Below are 23404 nucleotides of genomic sequence, written 5' to 3'. Positions count from 1 at the left end.
CTTAACCTGAAACTGTTCTTAACCTGAAGCACCACTTTAGCTAATGGGGCCCCCCGCTGCTGCCGTGCCGCCGGAGCCCGATTTCTGTTCTCATCCTGAAGCAAAGTTCTTAACCTGAAGCACTATTTCTGGGTTAGCGGAGTCTGTAACCTGAAGCGTATGTAACCCGAGGTACCACTGTACTTAAACTAAATGGCCTTGGGTTAAAATAACTATCTGTCTGAGGTATGGATGGATCTGTCAATTTCAGTTCTTCCAGCTTCTCATTTTTCCTGGGCTGCCCAGACAAGAAGACCCCCCCCCTCAGCTTTGCTGATGTGGTTCAAAGGGAAGCAGAGCAATACATATGGCACCAGCTTGGCTGTAGCAGTTGCTGGAATGAGGTGTTCAAGGTGCCATCCAACTGTTTTAGGGACTCTGCTCTGGATTTGTGTAGAGTTTACTTCCCTTCTCCTAAAGATATCCCGCAAGGCAGTGAAGGTTCAGGATCAGAGCTTTCCTTCTCCTAGATGTGCTGCCTAGTTGGTGAACCCCATCTGCCCCTCACAGCATTTGCAGAAACTGCCTTCTTAACTGTTGGACCCACTGTTGGTCTTTGCATGCAGGTGTGGTAGTAAACCAATGTTTGGCTTTAGTTAGGCATTGGACAGCAGGATTGCAGTTAAGCTTGGTTCTCCTTAACCATGATCTGTAAACATAGGGGCCGAGACATTTGGGGGTGACTTCTTTCCCTTGCACAGGGACGCGGGTGGTGCTGTGGATTAAACCACTGAGCCTAGGGCTTGCCGATTGGAAGGTCGGCAGTTCGAATCCCCGTTATGGGGTGAGCTCCTGTTGCTCGGTCCCTGCTCCTGCCAACCTAGCAGTTCGAAAGCACGCCAAAAAGTGCAAGTAGATAAATAGGTACCCCTCCGGCGGGAAGGTAAATGGCATTTCTGTGCTCTGGTATGGTTCGCAAGAAGCAGCTTAGTCATGCTGGCCACATGACCCGGAAGCTGTACACTGGCTCCCTCGGCCAGTAAAGCGAGATGAGTGCCGCAACCACAGAGTCGTCCATGACTGGACCTAATGGTCAGGGGTCCCTTTACCTCTTTCCCTTGCATGGCAGCCAGCTGGGGAGGACGGAGTCCACCTGCTGCTGGGGTCATGCTGCAGCCTCATTTGGCTCCACCGCTCAGCTCTCTGTGATGTTGCACATGTGACATCAGAGTGTTGCATCAGGCCCCTGCAATGGTTTTGAGAAGTTGGTGACCCTGTCTGTAAGCAAGGTTTGCTTGCATTAAGCTCTTGCACTCTTTGTGTTTGTTCACATTAGGTTCTATTCTTTTCTTTAAAAAGAATGATGGGTATCTATTATGCAGAAAGCAGAATTTGTGGAGGAAACGCTTATTTGTTGGTTTCCTCTCCCCATTTAGATGCAACCTGCGGAGAGCCCCCTTCAGTTGCCAGTGCTGACATTGTGGCGGGGACAGCAGAGGTCTATCTGCCTGACCATGAGGTGCATTATCAGTGCCATGAAGGTTTTGAAATATCTGGATCGCCTAATGTAACATGTCAAAATAAAGAGTGGTCACAACCACCGACATGTGTAGGTAAGACCTGGCATTGCAGGTGATGATGATGATGATATTTTTTATTATTTATACCTCACCTATCTGGCTGGATTTCCCCAGCTACTCTGGGCAGCTTACAAGATACCTAAAAACAAAATAAAAGCATCAATCCTTAAAAACTTCGCTAAACAGGGCTGTCTTCAGATGTCTTCTAAAAGTTGGATAGTTGTTTATTTCCTTGACATCTGATGGGAGGGCATTCCACAGGGTGGGTGCCACTACCCCTGGTTCCCTGTAACCTCACATCTCGCAATGAGGGAATTGCCACAAGGCCCTCGGAGCTGGACCTCAGTGTCCGAGCAGAACGATGGGGGTGGAGATGCTCCTTCAGGTATACTGGGTTCCTGATCTTCCTTCTGTGTGCCAAACATAAATGTGACAAAGGAAGTGGAAGAAACTGAGAAGATATTACAAAATGTGTGATGGCCAAGGCAGATATTTTATTTCTGAGTTAAAACTGGAGGCATGATTTACTGTTACAGCCAAAGAAGGTTATTTTTAAAGTCCTAACAAGGAGAATTATCCACCTGTGTGAGTCCCTGTTTTCCGTGTGCCCCCCTCTGAAGGCTGGCAATTTTGCCTCTGCACAGGGAAATACCGCATGATAGAATGGTATCCCAGTATTAAGACATGCCTCTTTCCAGTCAGCCTCAGATGGGGAAGGGCAGCAATAGAGCATGGAAACTGCCTCTCAGACTGTGCATTTTGGGCTCAGAGAAGACTTGAATTGTATAGGAGAATTTCAATATTGCAATGTACTAGCAGGGATCGAAGATGGGTTTTGTATGCGCAATGCGGCACGTTCAATCCCTGGCATCTCCAGGTGGAGGCTAGGACAAACCACTGCCTGAACTCCTGGCGAGCTTCTACCAGTCCATATGGACCAGTGATGGGGAATCTGTGCCCCCCAGATGTTGTTGCACTTCCCATCATCTCTGACCATCAACCTTGCTAGCTGGGGATGATGGGAGATGTAGTACAACAACATCTGGAGGGCCACAAGATCCTGGACACAGATAAAATTGAGCTAGGTGGACATCAGTGCTTTTTGTGTTCCAGGCAGCAGAATTGCCATATGCACCTTGACTTACCCTTAAATGACCCAATACAGCTGCCATTTTCAGGGACTTTTCTTCCTGGACTCATTTACAAAAGTGTAGTGTGGGTAGTTTCCCATGAGGCAAGACACAGTGATAACAACAAGAACCTTTATTGAACGGAACTGGACAACAGGGGCAAAGGAACTGCTTATGTACATTTCTGAAGGCCTGGGACTCTCCTACTCCCAACATGATTGGCTGACTAAACTTCCAAGCTGTGAATTATGACTCAGAGTTTAAGGGCCGAAGGCAGAGGCCCAAGTCCTGAAATGTTCTGTGATTGGATATCATGTATCAAATCAGAACATAGGGGCTCAGAATTCTTAGTCCAGACTCAAGCTCAGGCAAACACAGACCACTGAATACATAACAAAAAGCAAACACTTTTGACCTCTAACTTTTATAGCTAAGAATGACAGCACTGGGGTTGCAGGCTCGTGGCTTGAGGTTGCAACCCTACAAGCATGTGCTCTTTTCTCAGCTTCCTCCAGTGCAAGTTTATTCTGAGTCGAACAGGGCTCTTTCCTAAGTCCATGTGTTTATGGTAGATAGGAGTAGATAGGAGCCCATACCCTCGATGGGGGTTGGAGACCAGCAATTCTCACAGTTAGGACAGTATCCTCTCTTATGACATCTTTTGTCCAGTCTCAGAATGTTGGAACAAACTGGTAGGTGCTGTTTTGTGGGAACAGAATGCATTTTCAAGGACTGAAGAAGCTTTCTCTATCATTTCAGATGTAACATGCCCTCCCCCACCCCGGGTTTCTAATGGTCAGATTACGACTGATCTCAAGCAAAGGTACTTGCCTCTTGAGAAGGTGCGCTATCGCTGTTACCAAGGATACAGCCTTTTTGGATCTTTTACAGTAAAGTGTGTGAACAAAGAATGGACAGAACCACCAAGATGCATAGGTATTTGATGTCCAATTTTTTAAATAGTCTAAAAGAGAGGAATATAACATTCTTCCTTTTAAAAAAATTAAGTTGTATGTTAAATTTTGCACTGTGCGGATTCTTGCATAGTCTTGGACTGTCATTTATTATTTACCTTCTGCTAATCTCTGGGCTATGAGGAATATACCAGAGGGAGTCAAGACTGAAGTGTATACTATGGGAAAACCAACAAGCTTCATCTAAAATGGGCCTGATGGAGATTCCTATGGGATCACTCAGTAGTTGGAGGTGGTAGTTTTCCTTCATTGACCAATCATCACAATTGTGATTGGGAAGAAATCCATGCAGACCAAATTGGTCTTCCACAGCACAAGATGGCTTGCGATGCTTATTTAAATCAATTTGAGCTATTTGCGATGTAATCATCTGTTTGTGGCACATGTTGATCTAGACTATGTCGATCTGTTTCCAGTCTCCCTCTCAGATGACTGTGATCCATAGCAAAGGATAGACCAGAAGTATTTTTGTCTCTTCCAGCACTAGTAGCCAGTGTCCGTTGAGCTGTAATAAGTACAGAAGAACTGAGATATCTCAACCTTTCTATAATAAATTCAAGTAGAATTTATAGTACTTGATGCATTCTCAAGACACACACGTGCCCTCTTGTTCTCTAGGAAATTGTTGAGTCAATTGTTCAGCTGGATTACTCAGCTCTAGATGACTGGGAGCTGCCTGTGTACCTTGAAGTATGCCATTTGAGGGGGTGAGAGGTGTGTTGTTATATGTGCTGTGGATCATTTAGACATTCGTTTCACCATTTGGCTAACCCTTATAACCTCATAAGTAAGAATAATATTAGGGTTTTTTACACCATCAATGCATAAGGTGCTTTAAAGCATAAGAGTGGGGGTGGAGGGGAGACCATGCAGAAAAATAAGAACAGGTCCGTTCCTGAAAGAGCTTACAAACTGAACTTTAGTACATTGGAGAGGTAGGAACATAAATACTGGATGAGACTAAAGGTTCATCTACTGTGCTTTGCACAGTACCTAACAGGATGGCTTTGGAAAACCCACATGGAGGACAAAATCTGGACGGGGACAAGGCAAGAAAGAGAGAGAGGTGAATAGGTCATATTCAAATATGTCTGCCCAAAATGATGGGGTGCACCCTGCCTCATCCCATCCCACTTCAGACATTTCTAAGCAGAAAGCCAAATGCTTCATGGGAAAGGCGGTTTTAGAACCAGTGGAATTGCCCCCATTCAACTGCAGCAAACTTAGTGCTTCAAGATGTTGATGGACTGTAACTCCCCTGACCATTCGCCAGTCTGTGACAGATTGGAGTTGTAGTCCGGCAACACCTAGATAGCATCACACTGGCTACCCCCAAGTTGCATGTTTGGGGCAGGAGTTTCAGACATCACAGGCAGAAAGGAGAAAATTAACAGAGGTGTTTATGAAAACACAAGACCTTCAGGAACCAGCATTTTATAAACTTCTATGCTTCTGCGGAATCAATTTTTACAAATAGACACTTGCAAGATACTGAAAGAGTTTTTCAAAAACAGCAGAATATGATAAATTTTGATAGTGAAGAGCTGAGCAAAATTCAGAGGACAGCCGCCGCCTCCTCCCAATGAGATCCCATCCATGTCAAAATAGGTTCTAGTTGTTTTAATGATTTAATGATTGGTCTATTTGACCAACTGGGACACAGGTGGCGCTGTGGGTTAAAGCCTCAGTGCCTAGGACTTGCCGATCAAAAGGTCGGCGGTTCGAATCCCTGCGGCGGGGTGCGCTCCCGCTGCTCGGTCCCAGCGCCTGCCAACCTAGCAGTTCGAAAGCACCTCCAGGTGCAAGTAGATAAATAGGGACCGCTTACCAGCGGGAAGGTAAACGGCGTTTCCGTGTGCAGCTCTGGCTCGCCAGATGCAGCTTTGTCACGCTGGCCACGTGACCCGGAAGTGTCTTCGGACAGCGCTGGCCCCTGGCCTCTTAAGTGAGATGGGCGCACAACCCCAGAGTCTGTCAAGACTGGCCCGTACGGGCAGGGGTACCTTTACCTTTACCTTTACCTATTTGACCAACTAAGGAGGTGCTGATGGAATGTCAGCCACACTTGAAGAGACATTAGAAAGACAATTTGTTCACTGATTATTTCACCCAGCAGATATACATAGCTCAATAAAACGTATATTAAAACTTTTCTTCCTTTTTTAATTAAATCTTTGCATGATATTTTTCTTTTTTCCTGATGTAGAAGCTGAATTCTAGAAATGCTTGTGTGCACAGTCATATGTGTAATCCTAATAAGTGCCATGTAATAGATTCCTTTTTCTGTTTCAATGCATCACCACAGATGCTGCAGGAAAATGTGGTCCTCCACCTCCTATTGAAAATGGAGACTTTCTGGGCACATCAACTTCACAATATATGCCAGGGGCATATGTACAGTATAAGTGCCAAGCTCTCTACAATATGCAAGGAGATGAATATGTACAATGTGTCAACGGGCATTGGACAGATACACCAACATGCATAGGTACAGGAAATTTCTCTAAATATTTGCTTTTTCTGTTCTATTGAAGGATATTCAATAAATTCAAAAACCTGTGACCTAGTGGCACCAGTGTGGTGTCAGCAGTTGGCATTGTTCTATATGTGTTTTTGCTTTACTACACACTTTTAGTTACCCTCCATCCCAGCTCCTCCCACAAACTACAGGTAGTTCTCTCATGAAGCAAAGTGAGCCAACCACCAAACTCTGGATGCCTTTACTAATAATAATAGGCAGTCATGTGGTCTAACAGTCCCCCAGAATGCACAAGCTCTTTCCCTTTGCAAGGTTTTCCTCTCAGACACTGACTTTCCACTTTCCTCGCAGCAGTGAATTCAAATTCCCCTCAATGCCTCTCCCTGCAAACAGCTAGGACATCAACAAACTATTAGATGGGCCTCAAGGTTAATCATATCTATAACTTCATGTTGTACAGTGGTACCTCTGGTTACGTACTTAATTCGTTCCGGAGGTTCGTTCTTAACCTGAAACTGTTCTTAACCTGAAGCACCACTTTAGCTAAAGGGGTCTCCCGCTGCTGCCGCGCCGCAGCGTGATTTCTGTTCTCATCCTGAAGCAAAGTTCTTAACCCGAGGTACTATTTCTGGGTTAGCAGAGTCTGTAACCTGAAGCGTTTGTAACCTAAAGCGTCTGTAACCTAGGTACCACTGTATACCCATTTGGTCTGCAGGAAAGTATCTCCTGCAAGAGTGTGTGATTGGAACTGAGTACTTATAAACTTCTGTAGTACAGTGGTACCTCAGGTTAAGAATTTAATTCGTTCCGGAGGTCCGTTCTAAACCTGAAACTGTTCTTAACCTGAGGTACCACTTTAGCTAATGGGGCCTCCCGCTGTCGCCGCACGATTTCTGTTCTCATCCTGAAGCAAAGTTCTTAACCCGAGGTACTATTTCTGAGTTAGCGGAGTCTGTAACCTGAAGCGTATGTAACCCAAGGAACCACTGTAATATTTTGGACAAAAATCAATAGTTTAAGAAGAACATTAACAATAACATTAACAGTTCCAGCTTACTATAAAGAACCGCTTGGAGAAATCTCTGTATCGTCTGCTTTGTCAACCCACTACTTAATAATTACTGGCAACCCTCACATCTTGTTCTGCTGTTACTGAATGCCCTGATAGGCCTCAATAAAACATTCCTCCATGACTTGATCATGGATGAGGGGGCTGACCTGCTATCTTCCTCTCCAGGAAGCCAATCCACCTGGGAGCCAGGGTTGAGTTGTTCCTGCTGTTGGGCCAGAGACACAAAACAGAGATCCTGTTGGTGTACTGTTTGATCTGATGTTCACCAGCCTCTCTGTTTAAGCTAGTGGAGATGATCTGGGGAGTTGTACTGGAGAATCCCCAAGCACTTCATATAATCATAGTGTTGAAAGGGACCCCAAGGGTCATCTAGTCTAAGCCCTCCAATGCAGGAATCTCAGCTAAAGCATCCATGGCAGATGGCTATCCAACCTCTGCTTAAAAACCTCAAGGAAGCAGAGTCCACAGCCTCCTGAGGGAGGTGGAACAGCTCTTAATGTCAGAAAGTTTTTTCTGGTGTTTAGTCAGAATCTCCTTTCTTGTAACTTGAAGCCATTGGTTTGAGCCAGAGCAGGAAAAAACTAGCTTGTTCCCTCTCTCATGTGGCAGCCCTTGCGATATTTGTGCTTGGAGACTTCATTTACATGCTGAGGCTGCATAGTCCAGACCGACTCAAAGACCTCATAGCTACCATGACAACAGCAGGGGTCTATCAGTACAATGTGGGCCCGATTTATGTCATACCTTCAATTTGACCTTTGTCCTAAAGCAGATTGTGAATGTCCCATTGGTGGGAGTGGTTGTCACAGGTGGATTATGTCCTGGTGAAGTTGACTTTGTGGTAGCAGGTTTCCCTGCAGGGGGGAGTAGGGGATCATTGGGATGGTCTGCCGATGGAAACCTATAGAACATGAGAGATTCCCTTTGCTCTGGGGGATTTCCCTACCAATGCTGTGAAGCCCCTAGTTTCACTATGGAATGATGTAACAATGGAAGGACTGTCAATAAAATCACTACCAAGTGCCCTTTCTGTCATCCCACCAAAAAGGTCATGTTGGAATAAAAAGTGCTGAGGTCTTCTTGAAAAACTTGGTAAACCACATACTGGTATAAAACAAAAAAAAATCCTTCCAGTAGCACCTTAAAGACCAACTAAGTTAGTTCTTGGTATGAGCTTTCGTGTGCATGCACACTTCTTCAGATACACTGAAACAGAAGTTACCAGACCCTTCTATATAGTGAGAAGGTGGGGAGGGGTATTACTCAGAAGGGTGGTGGGAATGGGTGATTGGCAGATAGGGTGGTGGGAGGAGAGTCGTCAACAGGCTCATCACAGCTATCTGCCAATCACCCATTCCCACCACCTTTCTGAGTAATACCCCTCCCCACCTTCTCACTATATAGAAGGGTCTGGAAACTTCTGTTTCAGTGTATCTGAAGAAGTGTGCATGCACACGAAAGCTCATACCAAGAACTAACTTAGTTGGTCTTTAAGGTGCTACTGGAAGGAATTTTTTTTGTTTTGACTATGGCAGACCAACACGGCTACCTATCTGTAACACATACTGGTATATAATGTATAATAATATTGGTATTAGACCCCAATTCAGAAAGCGCCGAATTAAATGTGGACTGCTACTGATGCATTCTTCATGTTGGCTGATTCTCAACTCAGAAAATCTAAAGCTTGTGACTCCCAATTGGTTTTAATGGGAAAAATATTCAAATTGCTATTTCTTTATTCATTTGACAGAAGTCAATGAACTTTTAGGTACAGTAGGCCCCAAGCTTTACTTATTTTTCCTCAGAGGAGACCCACTGATGGGACCACATTATCAATCTAAATTTATTTCAGTGGGTTTGATTGAGTATGACTAACTTTGGACACAATCCAAAGAGTTGTTGTTTTTTTGTTTTGGTCAAGTGAATTCCTCGTTGTCAAATTAATCTCTTAGATGACATGATTTGTGCCTTTCTACAGCTCCTTGTACAGCAACTGAAGAAGATATGAATCGAAACAATATACAGCTGAAGTGGAAATACGCTAATAAAATCTATTCCGCATCTGGAGACGTGACAGAGTTTGCCTGCAAAAGGGGCTTTCAGAAACACCCATCGTCACCTCCCTTCAGAGCCCAATGTAGAGACGGCAAGTTGGACTACCCAAGATGTATACCTGTAGGTACATTGCAGTTAAAGCATAATAACAGAAAATTCAACACACATAGCTGTGATTTTTGTTAAGCTATAGAAAGCAATGTGCATTACAAAATAAATGTCTTTGAAATTTTCTTGGTCTACAGCATATTTTCAATTTTTATCCATCTATACCTGTTTTACTCATCTCCTCCCAGAGTTACTCTTTTTAGCGTGTTCTCACTAACAGAGAGCACGTGTTGCGGTTGGGGAACAGACCACCATCATGACTAGGCATATTTTGGAAGGAACCCAAGCCTTGAAGGGTTAATTGGGTTGCTGGGGATTTTTGAGTGTTGCCAATTTGAAGGAGGGGTCAGAGGCTATAAATATAGGAGCCAGAAGATAGGACGGCCTCTTGGTCGTTTGCAACGGATCAAGGAGCAGCCTGTACCTGAATCGGTTGTATTTGGCCTTATTATTTAATTCTTCCCCATTTTTCTCCTTTATTCCCTCTCCTCTCATTCTCCGCCCTTGTCCCTCTCCTTGGCTTTCTTCCTACCCGCCTGTGTTTCTTCCTTTCTTTTACCCCTCTTAATAGATCTCTATTTATAAGAAGGCTGTGGGTGGGATCCCCCCCCCAGCCGGGGGAGGCTTTGCCTTCCCTGCCTGCGCCCAGACTAATTGGTTTCGGACCCCGAGTTCTTGGGGTGGGTAGGGGTCTGCCGCCATTGCCTGAGCCTGCAGGACTCGGCATCTGCCTCTCGACCTCAGGCTCTTACTGCGGTTTTCTCCCGCTCTCCCGCGGCTCCGCGGCTGCGGTTGAGGCCGGGTTCCCCTTCCATCCCGCCTACCCCCCCCCCGTACAGTGCGTTTAGGCCTTACCTGGACGTACCTTCGGCTCCCGGATCCGTCGCGGCTGCCGTTTTTGCTCCCGACGGCCCGGATCGCTGGGGGAAGGAAAGGAAAAGCGAAAATTAGAGTCGGGCGCTGGCGCGGCTAGCGCCTGCTTTGCTTACCTTTTTGAGGGCGCGCGGCCAGGCAGAGGCGCTGCGGGAGTAGCGGAGGTGCGCGGGAGGCCCGCGCGGGCCTTCTGGGCCTCGGCGCGGCCTTTACGTGCTGCGTTGATCTCGCTGTGTCACTGCGGCCCTCCATTTTGTTCGCGTGGTGCGATTGGGAGTGCTGGTTTACCTCCCGATTGCCTGTGCGCCCTCTGGTGGCCATCGGGAGCTATTACAACTCGTTGCTCGTGAGCTCCCCCTGTGGCCAGGCTGGTATTGCAGCTTCTTTGATTTATTCTGGCTAGGCCTACCAGCGCCACCTGCTGGCTGGCCTGAACATTGCATCTACTTAAAAATAGTACTAATAATAATAAATTTAATTTAGCTTGCTTTGATTGAATCGATTTTATTAGGCCTTTTTGTTTCACAGGTTGCTCAATTGAGGGGGCACCTCTTTTAATTGGGGCCTGCACTGGCTGCCTCCCCCCCCCCTGCTGGCCGCCTTTAGGCGTTGCATAATATCTACAATTTAGGTGCTTAATTATAGTTTGATTTGTTCCTTTATTTGTTTGCGACTGTTGAGTTATTCAATTGTGTATTTAACTAATTATTGGTTATTTGATCCTTGAGGGAGCTGTTTGTGAGAACAACAGTGAAGGTGCTTTCGTCTGAAAGGGGATTGGTTACCTACCATTCTCCACTGCAGTTCATAGCAATTGTAATTGCAATTATTGTGGTGAATTTAATCTTGTTTTTCACTTGTTCCCATTATAGCAGGTATGGCTCCAAAGAAGGTTGCAGCTCGCCCTGGCCTATCCTCCACTGCAAAACGGCCTATTAGAGGCCCATCTCAGGCGCTACGCTCACCTGCTCCTGGACAGCCAGTGGGGCGGGTGCAGTCCTTGGTGGCCAGCATGGCCGGCGACCCGGCAGCTTTGACTCGCTTTGCAGCTCAGATGGACGGTTTCCTGCAGCAATGCTCCAGTCAGCCGTCTACATCAGCTGGGCCGTCTCTTCCAGTGGGGGCGTCATCGCCATTGCTATCGTCATCTAGCGAGGATGGAAGAGAAGGATTGTCAGCTGGGGGCAGGGGAAATGGCCCCCAATTTTCCCAGTCCCATTACTCACCTGCTTTGCATGGCAGGGCGCAGAGGTCAGGCCGTTCCTCCCGGAGAGCCTCAGGGAGAGGGGCCCCTTCGGCGCCTTCTGCCCGCCGGGGTGGGATCCTGCTCCCCCCGGCTGCGGCAGATTCAGTCTCCAGCTTCTCACGTGTAGTTTCTTCTCCATCAGTCCCAGGTCCTTCGCAGCCAAACCGGGACTCTGAGTCTTCCATTGAGGACAGCTTACCAGTTCCGGCTAGGAAGTCTTCAGGCGGAAAGCGTCGCCGCAGGAGATCTTCCCGGAAGCATGCAAAGCGGGGGAGGAATGACTCTTCTACATCTGATACCGGTACGTCATCGTCTAGCTCTGATGAGGAGGCAGGCAGTTCATTGGGGCTTTATTGGGGTTTTGGAGAAACTGCCTCTGGGCTTCCAAAGTGGGCTTGGCAACGTCGGTCCAACACTCACCGGGCCAAGTATGGCGCTGAGCAAGAGTATAGGGACGGCGTATTGGTGCCTGACATTAAAGTCTCCACCAATTCTGCCAGAGATGTTATTCCGGGGTTGCATTTGCCATCAAAATTAAGGTCTAGGATATTGAATGGCCGTTACGTGGACATGTTTAAGTTGGCCCCACCCTCCGAGGACCAGGAGAAGGGTAGCTCTTCCAAAAAGCGCCCTGGCGCCTCCTCAGCTGACAGAACTTTCGAGCTCTGGCTCGATTGCTTCCAGGTCTTCGCTGGAGTGGTGATGGCAGCTTATCCTAGGAGATCTCTTCACTTGATGGTTTATCTTTCCATCGTTCGCTCTGCATTTTCCAGAGCTGGTGAAAAAGCCGCGATAAAATACGATGAGAACTTCAGGCGCCGCGCGGCAAAGATCCCCTCGGCCCGCTGGGATCGTAAGGATCTTGACGTGTGGACCTCTTATGTGGCCCCACTCATCGATAAAAAGGCGCCGGATCTGCAAAAGGCTAAGCTAGGGTCCCCAAAGACTGGCCGTCGCCTGTTTTGTTGGGAGTTCAACAAAGGCTCCTGCCAGCGCCCGGGGTGCAAGTTTTCTCACACGTGTGAAAGATGCAATGGCTTCCACCCTGCTTCCGCTTGTTTTGCGGGTCGGCGGCCCTTTCGTGGGGGAAGAGGGGGTTCTCAGCAAACCCCCAAACCTACCACGTCCTCTACTGCCCCAGGAACAGGGAAATAGCGCATTGACCTCTCTAGCTTACACGCCGGTTCGATGGCAGGTTTTACAAATTTGGTTGCAGGCTTACCCTAACAGGGATGCTGCATGTTATTTGAATGATGGTTTTTCCTATGGTTTTCGGATTCCGGTAGCCATGACTCCCGTGGCACGGAATCCTGCTAATCAGAAATCAGTTCGTGAGCTTCCTCAGATAGCCCGCAAGAAGATTGCAAAGGAGGTGGCCATACGGCGTATGGCTGGTCCTTTCGACGCCCCCCCTTTTCATAATCTGCATATATCCCCACTGGGTATTGTGCCAAAGAAGGCGCCAGGTGAATTTCGTTTGATTCATAATTTGTCACATCCGAAAGGTACGTCAGTCAACGATGTTATTCCCCCGGAGCTTTGCTCCGTAAGGTACGCATCGCTTGATCAAGCGATCAAGATGATTCGGAAGTTTGGCCGGGCAGCGTTATTGGCAAAATGCGATATTGAGTCTGCTTTTCGCCTTTTGCCAATTCATCCAGAAGATTTTTGGCTGCTAGGTTTTCAGTTTGAGGGCAAGTATTATTTTGACAAGGCTATGCCTATGGGATGTTCAATCGCATGTGCCGCATTTGAATCATTTAGTACTTTTTTGGAGTGGGCCCTTAAATCAAAAACTGGTCTGGGCGGTGTTACTCATTATTTGGATGACTTTTTACTGGCCTCAGATTCTGATTCCGGTGATTGCGCGGTGCTGCTGCGCGCATTTGCCGAACTCACTCAAGAAATGGGGGTGCCCCTAGCCGCCGATAAGACGGAGGGTCCTTCCACCCGGCTTACTTACCTGGGTATCCTTTTGGATACGGTAGCTCAAACCTCCAGTTTGCCAAATGACAAACTGGTGGCGTTGAAGAAGGTAATAGAGGAATTGATCCCTTTGAGGAAGGTGTCTCTTAGGCAGCTCCAGTCACTTTTGGGACACTTGAATTTTGCCTGCAGAGTGGTGGCACCGGGGCGCCCCTTTTGTTCTCGCCTGGCTCGGCTCACGTCTGGTCTTAAGGCCCCTCATCATCGGGTGCGCCTTTCCAATGAGGTGAGGGCCGATCTTTCCATCTGGTTGGAATTCCTTCAGGAATTCAATGGGGTCTCATTGTGGCAAGATACTTTGAACTTGCATAATGACTTCCAGGTGCAGTCTGATGCGGCGGGCTCGCTTGGCTTTGGGCTGTACTGGAAGGGCCGTTGGTGTGCAAAACGTTGGCCAAAGGAATGGCAGGGAGGAGAGATTACGCGGGACTTAACATTTCTCGAGTTTTTTCCCATTGCAGTGGCTGTGCATTTGTGGGTCGAGGAATTCAGGAACCGTCGTGTCTGCTTCTGGACTGATAACCAGGCGGTGGTGACAGTGCTGGCCAAACTGTCGTCACGCTCCCCCCGGGTGTCGGCCCTTTTGCGGGCCTTTGTGTTGCACTGTTTACGTTTTAACATAGTTTTCTCAGCCCGTTTTATTCCTGGGGTGTCTAACGAAATTGCTGATGCTCTGTCCCGTTTTCAGATGGAGCGGTTCAGACTTCTGGTTCCAGAGGCACGAATACGTCCGGAATATTTCCCGGATCATCTCTGGAACCTTGGCAGCAATTAGTTTTGCAGGGAGTAGCGGCATCAGTTTCCCCTTCTACCTTAAGATCTTATACAAAAGTTTGGGATGATTTTGTAATTTTTATGCGGCAAGCCGCCTGCGAGGTAAAAGAGGTACCGCCCACGTCTGCGCAGGTGTTGCGATATTTGGCTCATTTATTCCAATTGGGGCGGGCGGCCAGGACGATTAGGATGCAAGCTGCCGCAATAGCATTTTTCTGTAAGGTGTTCTTTGATAAGGATCCTTGTGCGAAGTATATTGTTCGCAAGGCCCTGGAGGGGTGGAGTAGGCTTTGCCCGTCCAGGCCGGCAAACAGGCAACCCATATCTTTTGACATGTTGTGCAGAATGAGGAAAAAGCTGCGGGGGGTGTGCTGGTCAGGGTATGAGGCTCGCCTGTTCTCAGCCGCTTTCTCTATTGCCTTTTTTGGTGCCTTACGAGTGGGGGAAATAGTGGTGGAAATACACAGGGACGGCCGTACTCGGGGCATTTTGATTCAGGACATACAGTTAGCCCCTGCCGAATTAAGAATCACGATCAGGCATTCCAAGACGGACCAGAGGGGCAAAGGGGCCATCCTTCGCCTCCCTGCTACGTGTGAAGCAGGCCCCTGCCCGGTAAAAGATGTCAGGAGGTATATGGCTGTGCGTACCCAAGGGGATGGGCCTCTGCTTCGGCATGAGGATGGGTCACCCTTAACGAGGCATCAATTTGCGAAAGTGATGCGAAAGGCAATTGCGGCGGGTGGCGGCTCAGCATCTGATTTCGCCCCTCATTCATTTAGGATTGGGGCCGCAACGACGGCAGCCCATTGGGGCTTGTCAGCGGCCAGGATAAAGGAATTGGGCCGATGGAAATCTGATGTGTACAGGAGTTATATTCGTTAAGCGTGATCCTTACATTGTTTTGTTTATTCATCTCAGGTTTAGCAGCTGTTCGCATTTGGATGGTGGGGCACAGCATCATCCACTGGGCAGGTGTGGCAGCACGGCAGTCTGGAATGGGTCCAGGTCTCGGCCTTCCTTCACATATTCAGTTGTCTTGGCTGTCCAGACGGGGAATGCGCTGGTCGGAGCTCCTGCCTCGGATCAGGAGGCAGTTGCTACGGGAAGGACCCCCATCGGCCATTGTGGTGCAGCTGGGTGAGAACGACCTGGTTTCTACGGACTGTTTTTACTTGCGTGCTCTAATTATGTTGGACTTGGAGGTGCTGCGGGCAATGGTCCCTACAGCAAAAATATTTTGGTCAAGGCTGCTGCAACGGCGTGCGTGGAGGGGCAGTCGTTGCCCAGCCGCCATTGAGAGGGCCAGAAAACGCATTAACTCCGCCGTGTCGAAAAAGATCATGGAGCTGGGTGGAGACGTGATTTTTCATCCTGAGATTTCTTCTCAGAGGCCATCAATGTTTCGAAATGATGGCACGCACCTTTCTGATCCTGGGAATGAGGTTTGGTTAGGTGCGGTGGTGGCCAAGCTGAGGTCTTGGCTGGGGCTGTGAGTGGTTTGGCGGTGAGCTGTGGGCTCCATGGCGGTTAGGCATTGGTTAAATTGGTTCTTGGAGGGGTAAGTGCCTACCCCTCCAAATGATGCTGAAAGGGAATTCCGTTAAAGGAATCCAGGGGCTTGCCATTCATTCGTCCTTTTCCGTGGAGCCGGACTTGGGCCGTGCAAGCCCCACCGGAACATGAGGGTGAGAGGTGTTGGACTGGTTCCCAGCCTCATTTCTCCCCAATATTTGTTTCCCATGCTGGCTTCTGGTGGTGCCCAGAAGTTCCAGCTCTGTCCTTTGGGGGCAAGGACAGATAGTCAAACCAATGCCTAAGCAACCACTCACATTTGCTGTATTTGAATAAAGTTGTGGCCAAAATTATGCCAAAAACCTAAACAAAAATTAACGTGTGATGTGTGAATTTTTGGGGGGTGGTACTGTGGAACTCAACACGCAAAGCGTGTTCTCACTAACAGAGAGCACGTGTTGCGGTTGGGGAACAGACCACCATCATGACTAGGCATATTTTGGAAGGAACCCAAGCCTTGAAGGGTTAATTGGGTTGCTGGGGATTTTTGAGTGTTGCCAATTTGAAGGAGGGGTCAGAGGCTATAAATATAGGAGCCAGAAGATAGGACGGCCTCTTGGTCGTTTGCAACGGATCACCCGCCCTCCCTCCCTTTTTATAGGGTGGTTCTTGGTTTATTGACCTTGCTATGCCTGTCATGGGGTCGTTCGCCTTGGTGCGGGGGCCTGGTAGGAATTTTGCCATTTGGCTGATTGGCTGGTGCCATCTGGTTTTTGCCTACTGCGTAGCAAATCGTCACAACTTGTAAGGTTGGCGGTTAGGCATTGGTTAAATTGGTTCTTGGAGGGGTAAGTGCCTACCCCTCCAAATGATGCTGAAAGGGAATTCCGTTAAAGGAATCCAGGGGCTTGCCATTCATTCGTCCTTTTCCGTGGAGCCGGACTTGGGCCGTGCAAGCCCCACCGGAACATGAGGGTGAGAGGTGTTGGACTGGTTCCCAGCCTCATTTCTCCCCAATATTTGTTTCCCATGCTGGCTTCTGGTGGTGCCCAGAAGTTCCAGCTCTGTCCTTTGGGGGCAAGGACAGATAGTCAAACCAATGCCTAAGCAACCACTCACATTTGCTGTATTTGAATAAAGTTGTGGCCAAAATTATGCCAAAAACCTAAACAAAAATTAACGTGTGATGTGTGAATTTTTGGGGGGTGGTACTGTGGAACTCAACACGCAATGTTGTTCATCATCTCTTATTTTCTCCTCTCACCTTCCCTTTCTTTCACTGTTTTCTCCTTTCTCTCTCAAAGTCCTAGGCAGAATTAAAATGAGGAAAAAGTAGTTCTGCTGCCACAAGTAAAGCCCAAATTAAGCCATGACACAATCTACTTTGGGTATGAAATGCCACAAGTGTGTTAGCACTTCCTTACTCAGCCTTTAGAATAAATTCACCAGGACCATTTAAACTTCAGTGCTCCTAAGCATCAGAATCATCACATTGTGCAGTAAGCATCTCTTGTTGCTCTTTCACTCTGAATGAATGGATTCATAATGTTCCCCAGGATAGTTCCATAATTCACCCCCCCCCCAAAAAAAATCTCAGCTGGTATCATAAATACAGCAGCAGTGTGGTGTAGTAGTTAAGAGCAGTAGACCCATAATCTGGTGAACCGGGTTCGCGTCTCCGCTCCTCCACATGCAGCTGCTGGGTGACCTTGGGCCAGTCACACTTCTCTGAAGTCTCTCAGCCTCAATCACCTCACAGAGTGTTTGTTGTGGGGGAGGAAGGGAAAGGAGATTGTTAGCCGCTTTGAGACTCCTTCAGGTAGTGATAAAGTGAGATATCAAATCCAAACTACAACTCCTCCTTCTCCTCCTCCTTCTCCTCCTCCTCCTCCTCCTCCTCCTCCTCTTCTTCTTCTTCTTCTTCTTCTTCTTCTTTGTGGTGCAACACTGAGTCTGTATTAGCACCTGATTTCTGACTGGTTTTTCAAGTCCCCGCGACGGGGTGAGCTCCCGTTGCTCGGTCCCTGCTCCTGCCAATCTAGCAGTTCGAAAGCACGTCAAAGTGCAAGTAGATAAATAGGTACCACTCCAGCGGGAAGGTAAACGACGTTTCCATACGCTGTTCTGGTTCGCCAGAAGTGGCTTAGTCATGCTGGCCACATGACCCAGAAAAACTAACTGCAGACAAACGCCAGCTCCCTCAGCCTATAGAACAAGATGAGCACTGCAACCCCAGAGTCATCCATGACTGGTCTTAACTGTCAGGGGTCCTTTACCTTTTTTTTTTTAACTTGGGTTGAGTCCAACCCTTTAAATTGGTGTCAAAGTTTATCTATCAATATCAAAAATGTTTGCCTAACAAGGCATATTTTGTACATGTGGAATGTGATTTTTAATGCCATCACTCACGGAAAATGATGTTTGACCTTTTATTGTAACACAGATAATTGGGAAAGTAATAATGGCAGCAATGATTGTGCAATGGGGTTATCAGTGTCTGTTGAGTGACTCTAGACACACAAAAATTGAAACCATCTTATAATTATTACATAGTGTTGCTTGCAGATGGAACCAGTTTAATATAATAAATTAATCAAATACTTTTAGTAGGTATCTACACAAAGGATAATTATGTATGTATGTAATCTTACATTTTCATTGCTTTCTTTCTATTTAACAGTGACAACAAAAGTAATTGGAAGAAGCATACAGAAGACATTTTTAACCAGCACCTGATCTTCAAAATTCATTGGTGATTTATTTTTAATATTATCAAATCAAGCTACTTCTTCACAAACACCAATAGATTTTCCCATGGATTATATGCACCTGCTCACAAAGGATCATGGACCTAAAATTGGAAGCCTACTTCCTTGAAGACACACTTGTAACTTTTAAGGATTGATACAATGAGTATAGATGTAGGCCTGCTTCACTTTCAATAAATTCTACTTTAAAGCATCGTGGAAAATGTTATAGGAAGTAAAGAAATACACCAGGAGACAGTAACCCGAGAGTTTTGTATAAACATTTCCAGCTCTGGACTTTTGAATTCTCAGTGAGGACCAGCAGCTGTAAATAATTCACTAGTTGTGTAAAACTGCAGTGAATTTTTGTAAGCTTGTAGGGCTATTATGTTCATTAAAAAATAAAAATAAAAGCACTTGTTTTAAAAAAAATTGTGTCCTTTGTTAGTATATAATAAAAACGCATAGCATACAAATTATTGGTTTTTTAATGTACTAGTAGCAAACTGACATACCTGTGGGAGGAAACCCCATTGAGTACGTTGAAACTTAGTTCTGGGTTAACGTTTATAGGATTGTAGTATTACAGAGGCGGATTTAGATCAGTGTGACTAGTTCTGCTGCACTGGGCACTGAGGCTGGGGCATCACAGGGCATCACAACCATGACATGGTGAATTGAACAGAACAGAAGGGGGGGTTGCTGAATTTGGGCCCCACATAGGACACTGCTGAAATCTGAAAGACCAAATTATGTCCCTGACTATTACTATTGCTTGTGAATATGCTCAGACAAGCGTATTGACCCTTTGGCATATTAACAGCCCCACAGATCGAGATATGTGGCTGCGTTGGTGGCTACTGGAATTTGGGAGTAACGATCTGTTTCTTATGCCCTTAAATCCCAATATTAACAAACCATGAAAGTATCTGTCAGATCAGCCTTTCTAGTCCTGTTTTCCACAGTAAGCAATCATATACCTCTGGCACTCCCAAAATGCAATAACATTATCTTGTGCATGTTCCCTAACTAGGGATAGATTTTGTTTCTTTTGCTTCTCTGTTTCCCAATCTTAAGTTCTCTTGCTCCCTTTATATATTTTGCTGTTTTATAAATGAATAATAAATAATAATCAAAATGAAAACAACAACCCAATAACCCCCCCCAAAAAAACCCCCACATTTTAAAAGGGTATAGGACAGTGGTGGCGAACCTTTTGGAGACAGAGTGCCCAAACTGCAACCCAAAACCCACTCATTTATCACAAAGTGCCAACACAGCAATTTAACATGACAAACCTAGACAGCGTCTTAAAAAGCAGAGACATCAGCTTGCCAACAAAGGTCCATATAGTTAAAGATATGGTTTTCCCAGTAGTGATGTATGGAAGTGAAAGCTGGACCATAAAGGAGGCTGATCGCCAAAGACTTGATGCTTTTGAATTATAGTGCTGGAGGAGACTCTTGAGAGTCCCATGGACTGCAAGAAGATAAAACCTTCCATTCTGAAAGAAATCAGCCCTGGGTGCTCACTGGAAAGACGGATCCTGAAACTAAGGCTCCAATACTTTGGCCACCACATGAGAAGAGAAGACTCCCTGAAAATGACCCTGAAGTCGGGAAAGATTGAGGGCACAAGGAGAAGGGGACGGCAGAGGATGAGATGGTTGGACAGTGTTCTCGAAGCTAGCAACATGAGTCTGACCAAACTGCGGGAGGCAGTGGAAGACAGGAGTGCTCTGGCGTGCTCTGGTCCATGGGGTCACGAAGAGTCAGACACGAATAAACAACAACAATAATTAATATACCGTTAAAAAACAAGCTTTTGTGGGGGGCTGCCATGAGTTGTTGAGCTTTTGGGGGGCATTGCCCAGAATTTTGGAGTGGAGTGCCAAGACTTGCAGAGCTTTGGGGGGGGGGGCTTGGATCAATGTTGTTTTTTGGGGGGTGGAACACTCACATGTATTATAAATACTTCCTGTGGCACACGGAGCAGACACAACACATAGTCTCAACAATCGCAGGCAGCAACCAATCACACGAACTACAGCCGCTGACTATCTCCTGCTCGCTGCAAAAAATCCCACCAATCGCTGGGGGGGGGAGGCAGGAAAACACCTGCTTGGCGGCCAATAAACTGTCTCTAAGCTGCTGTGGGAGCCGCGCACTTGAGGGATTGGTTTACGCACGAGGAAATGTGGGGAGAAGTGGCTGCCCAATTTGAATACCCCAAACAACAGCACTGCTGGCACAATGACTCATGCCATAGGTTTGCCACCACTAGTATAGGGTATCAGTCCTTGTCCACACCATTTCACATTTTTTGAAAATGAAAAAAACTGTTCATGCTAAACAAACCATTTTGCATCCAAAATTTGCCAGTGTATTTCAAGTCTCCTTTTTCCTAATAATCAACTTGGTGACCCCGTTCCTATCAGTTTGGCAGAGGAATGTTGATCACCCATAGACGGAAGAATGCCTACAGCTCATTTCATACATTCCAAAGCCACTTTTCACTCACACAAGTCACAAAGCATCATACAAACAATAAATAACAATAACAGAATGCAACATCACAACATAAAGCAAATAAAATAATTTAAAAAACCATCAGTAAAACAGTAAAACAATTAAAAACCATCAGTGAAACAATGCCCGCAGGTCACGGATTTTGCCAAAATCCCAAAAGTGTGAGATTCACTCAAAAATGATGCCAAAAACCTGCAAATTGCCCCCTGCAAGGCTTTTTGGTGCAAACGCCGCATTTCCAGGTAAGCTGAAAAATGAGCCCTCAGTGCCCAGAACGAGGGGTCACGGTCTTCGCCAAAATACTGACATTTTCCCACAGGTTAAAGTACTGAGGGCTGTTTTTTTGGGTATATAATAAAACGTGCTTTTTGCATCACCAATCCATTCAGGGGAGCATTTGCAACAGTTTGGCACCATATTTGAGTGAATTTCATAATTTTTGAAATTGTGACCCCAGCGGGTTAGGGTTTTTTTTAAAAAAAAAATGTTTTTCCGAATGTGAAAGTGTCGAGGGCATATTTTATGGCCTATGATAAAAACCCTTCTGTTTCCACTGCCACACCTCTCAGAGGAGAATTTAAAACCGTTTGGCACCATTTTTGACTGAATGGGGTAACGTCAGGTTCTTGCGGAAATTGTTTGGGATTTTAAAAATTAAAAAAAATTCTGCAGCGTAAGGCATCGAGGCCTGATTTCTAAGCCTAGAATAAAAAACTTTCTCTTTCCCCCACCAAACCTTTCAGGGGAGCATTTTCAACAGTTTGGCACCATTTTTGAGTGAACTGGATGATGTCAGAATTTTAGTGCAATTCTGACCCCGCAGGTTAGGGATTTTTCCAAAAAAAAAAAAAAAGATTTTGTGCAGGTTAAGTAGTTGACACTTGATTAATTAGCCTAGCATAAAAACTGTTCAGTTTCCCCCACCAAACCTTTCAGGGGAGCAGTTTCAACAGTTTGGCACAATTTTTGAGTTATTTGGATGGCGTCAGTATTTTTGGTGAAATTCTGACCCCACGGGTTAAAGATTTTTTCAAAGAAAGATTTTCAGCAGCATCCGGAGTTGAGGCCTGATTTCTTAACCTAGGATAAAAACCCTTCTGTTTTCACTGCCAAACATTTCAGGGGAGCGTTTGCAACGGTTTGGCACAATTTTTGAGTGAATTGCATAAGGTCAGATTTTTTGTGAAATTCTGACGCCCAGGGTCACAATTTCAGCAAAAATCTGGATTTCTCCAATTCACTCACAAATGGTGCCAAATGGTTGCAAATACTCCCCTGAAAGGTTAGGCGGCGGAAACAGAAGGCTTATACTGACAGAACAAGAAATCAACCCTCCACAACTTAAGCTCCGGAAAAAGATTTTTTTGAAAAAATCCCTAAGCCCCGGAGTCACAATTTCAACAAAAATCTGATATTCTGCAATTCACTAAAAAAATGGGGCCCAGCAGTTGCAAGTGCTCCCTTGAAAGCTATTTCAGTGGAAACAGATTTGTTTTTATCATCGGAAAAAGAATTAGCCACGATGACGGAACTTGTGGAAAAACTTTTTTTAAAAAAAAGTCCCTAACCCTAAGTGACAATTTCAGAAAAAATCTGACGTTCTGCAATTCATTCAAAAATGGTGCCCAGATGTTGCAACTGCTCCCCTGAAAGGTTTTTTGGTGGAAACAGAAGGGTTTTTATCATCGTGGGGAAAATTAGCCCTCGATGACTGAACCTGCGGAAAAACATTTTTTTCAAAAAAAATCCCTAAGTCACTATTTCAGCAAAAATCTGACGTTCTGCAATTCACTCAAAAATGGTGCCCAGCTGTTGTGAATGCTCCCCTGAAAGGTTTTTTGGGGGAAACAGAAGGCTTTTTATCATTGGAAAAAGAATTAGCCTTCGACGACTGAACTTGCGGAAATTTTTTTTAAAAAAAAAATCCCTAAGCCGCGCGGTCACAATTTCAGCAGAAATCTGATGTTCTGCAATTCACTCAGAAATGGTGCCCAGCTGTTGAAAATGCTCCCCTGACAGTTATTTCGGTGGAAACAGAAGGCTTTTTATCATCGGAAAAAGAATTAGCCCTCAATGACTGAACTTGCGGAAAAACTTTTTTTGAAAAATCCCTAAGCCGCGTGGTCACAATTTCAGGAAAACATCTGACGTTCTGCAATTCACTCAAAAATGGTGCCAAACGGTTGCAAATGCTCCCCAGAAAATGTTGCCCAGCTCTTGTAAATGCTCCCCTGAGAGGTTTTTCTGTGGAAACAGAAAGGTTTTTATCATAGGAAAAGGAATTAGCCCTGAACGACTGAACTTGCACAAAATTTCTTTTTTGAAAAATCCCTAAGCCGCTCTGTCGCAATTTCA

At 46.1% G+C, this 23404-nt stretch overlaps 1 protein-coding gene across 5 annotated transcripts in view; it reads left to right on the top strand.

The window, feature by feature from the left end:
- The window catches only part of CFH (complement factor H), a 66468-nt gene extending 47515 nt beyond the window's left edge, over positions 1–18953 (top strand). For 3 of the 5 annotated variants that reach the window (XM_081914806.1, XM_081914805.1, XM_081914804.1), the window contains 5 exons: positions 1416–1592; positions 3449–3625; positions 5969–6151; positions 9196–9392; positions 18455–18953. In XM_081914806.1, coding sequence (XP_081770932.1) covers positions 1416–1592; positions 3449–3625; positions 5969–6151; positions 9196–9392; positions 18455–18457 — 737 coding nt within the window. In that variant the 3' untranslated portion in view covers positions 18458–18953. The remainder of the gene's footprint in view (positions 1–1415; positions 1593–3448; positions 3626–5968; positions 6152–9195; positions 9393–18454) is intronic. The other 2 variants (XM_081914808.1, XM_081914807.1) reach the window with 2 other exon arrangements.
- Positions 18954–23404: the final 4451 nt, after the last annotated feature.

Source organism: Podarcis melisellensis (genome assembly GCF_964234715.1).
Source record: "Podarcis melisellensis genome assembly, chromosome: 6".
Taxonomy (NCBI): domain Eukaryota; kingdom Metazoa; phylum Chordata; class Lepidosauria; order Squamata; family Lacertidae; genus Podarcis; species Podarcis melisellensis.
Note: the sequence above shows the minus strand (reverse complement) of the source record. Positions and strands in the feature narration are given on the sequence as shown.